This window comes from Charadrius vociferus, unplaced genomic scaffold (assembly GCF_000708025.1).
Source record: "Charadrius vociferus isolate BGI_N301 unplaced genomic scaffold, ASM70802v2 scaffold356, whole genome shotgun sequence".
NCBI classification, from domain to species: domain Eukaryota; kingdom Metazoa; phylum Chordata; class Aves; order Charadriiformes; family Charadriidae; genus Charadrius; species Charadrius vociferus.
Window position 1 is genome coordinate 19,587 of NW_009648717.1, and position 953 is coordinate 20,539.

At 65.3% G+C, this 953-nt stretch overlaps 2 protein-coding genes across 2 annotated transcripts in view; both read left to right on the forward strand.

Moving 5' to 3' along the window:
- Window positions 1-438, forward strand: part of CSK (c-src tyrosine kinase) — a gene marked incomplete at its 5' end in the record, with an annotated part of 13,279 nt that extends 12,841 nt beyond the window's left edge. Inside the window, one exon of the mRNA XM_009886693.1 lies at window positions 319-438. Within this exon, the coding sequence (XP_009884995.1) occupies window positions 319-438 (120 nt within the window). The remainder of the gene's footprint in view (window positions 1-318) is intronic.
- A 146-nt stretch (window positions 439-584) lies between these two features.
- CPLX3 (complexin 3) overlaps window positions 585-953 on the forward strand; it is a 2,335-nt gene continuing 1,966 nt past the window's right edge. The window contains exon 1 of the mRNA XM_009886694.1: window positions 585-745. Coding sequence (XP_009884996.1) covers window positions 585-745 — 161 coding nt within the window. The remainder of the gene's footprint in view (window positions 746-953) is intronic.

The following is a 953-nucleotide window of genomic DNA, read 5'->3' on the forward strand; positions in this document are numbered from 1 at the left end:
CCCCTCCGGCATCCCGGCTCCTCCATAACCCTGTACCCCGGCATCCCAGGAACTCCCCTCCGGCATCCCCGCTCCTCCATAACCCGGTACCCCGGCATCCCGGGAACTCCCCTTCGCAGCATCCCCTCTCTTCCATAACCCGGTACCCCAGCATCCCGGCTCATCCATAACCTGGTACCCTGTCATCTCGGGAACTCGGCTCCGCTGCATCCCAGCATCCTGGGAATTCGGTATTTCAGTGCCTCGGGAACTCACCTCCACAGCATCCCAATCCCTGGGAACTCGGCTCCGCTGATCCCAGCTCCTCCATAACTCCAGCTCCCTGGGAACCCGTACCCGCAGCACCCCGGCTTCCCAGTAATTCCCTACTCCCAGCACCCCAGTGCCGAGTATACCTCGGCTCCCCGGCACTTTGGGACTCCCTGGGCTCCCCCGTAACACAGCATCCCCACCTTCCCCGCTCCCCGGTACCCCAGGACCTCACCTCCCCATTAACCCCAGTTCTCCCAGCACCGCGGTAACTCCTCACCCCGGCTCCCCGACACCCGTGCCCCCCCTCCCCGGCCCTTCCCGGGACCGTGACCATGGCGTTCATGGTGAAGAGCATGGTGGGGGGGCAGCTGAAGAACCTGACGGGCGGCCTGGGCGGCGAGGAGAAGAGCGAGAGCGAGAAGTCTCCGGCCGAGGCGCAGGGCATGACCCGCGAGGAGTACGAAGAATATCAGCGGCAGCTGGTGGAGGAGAAGTGAGTGGGACCGGCACCGGGTACCGGGGTGGGCTGCACCCCCACGGGTCCCCTCTGCAGCCCCCTCATCCCACACGTGGGAGGGTTTGGGGGGAGGCAGCGCTGGGGGCGGCAGGGACGCGAGGGAGTTTAATGAACCCCCTAATCCCTTAATCCGCTTCCTCACCCGGGAGATGGGATTGTTTTCTCCTTTCAGGCTGCGCTGGGA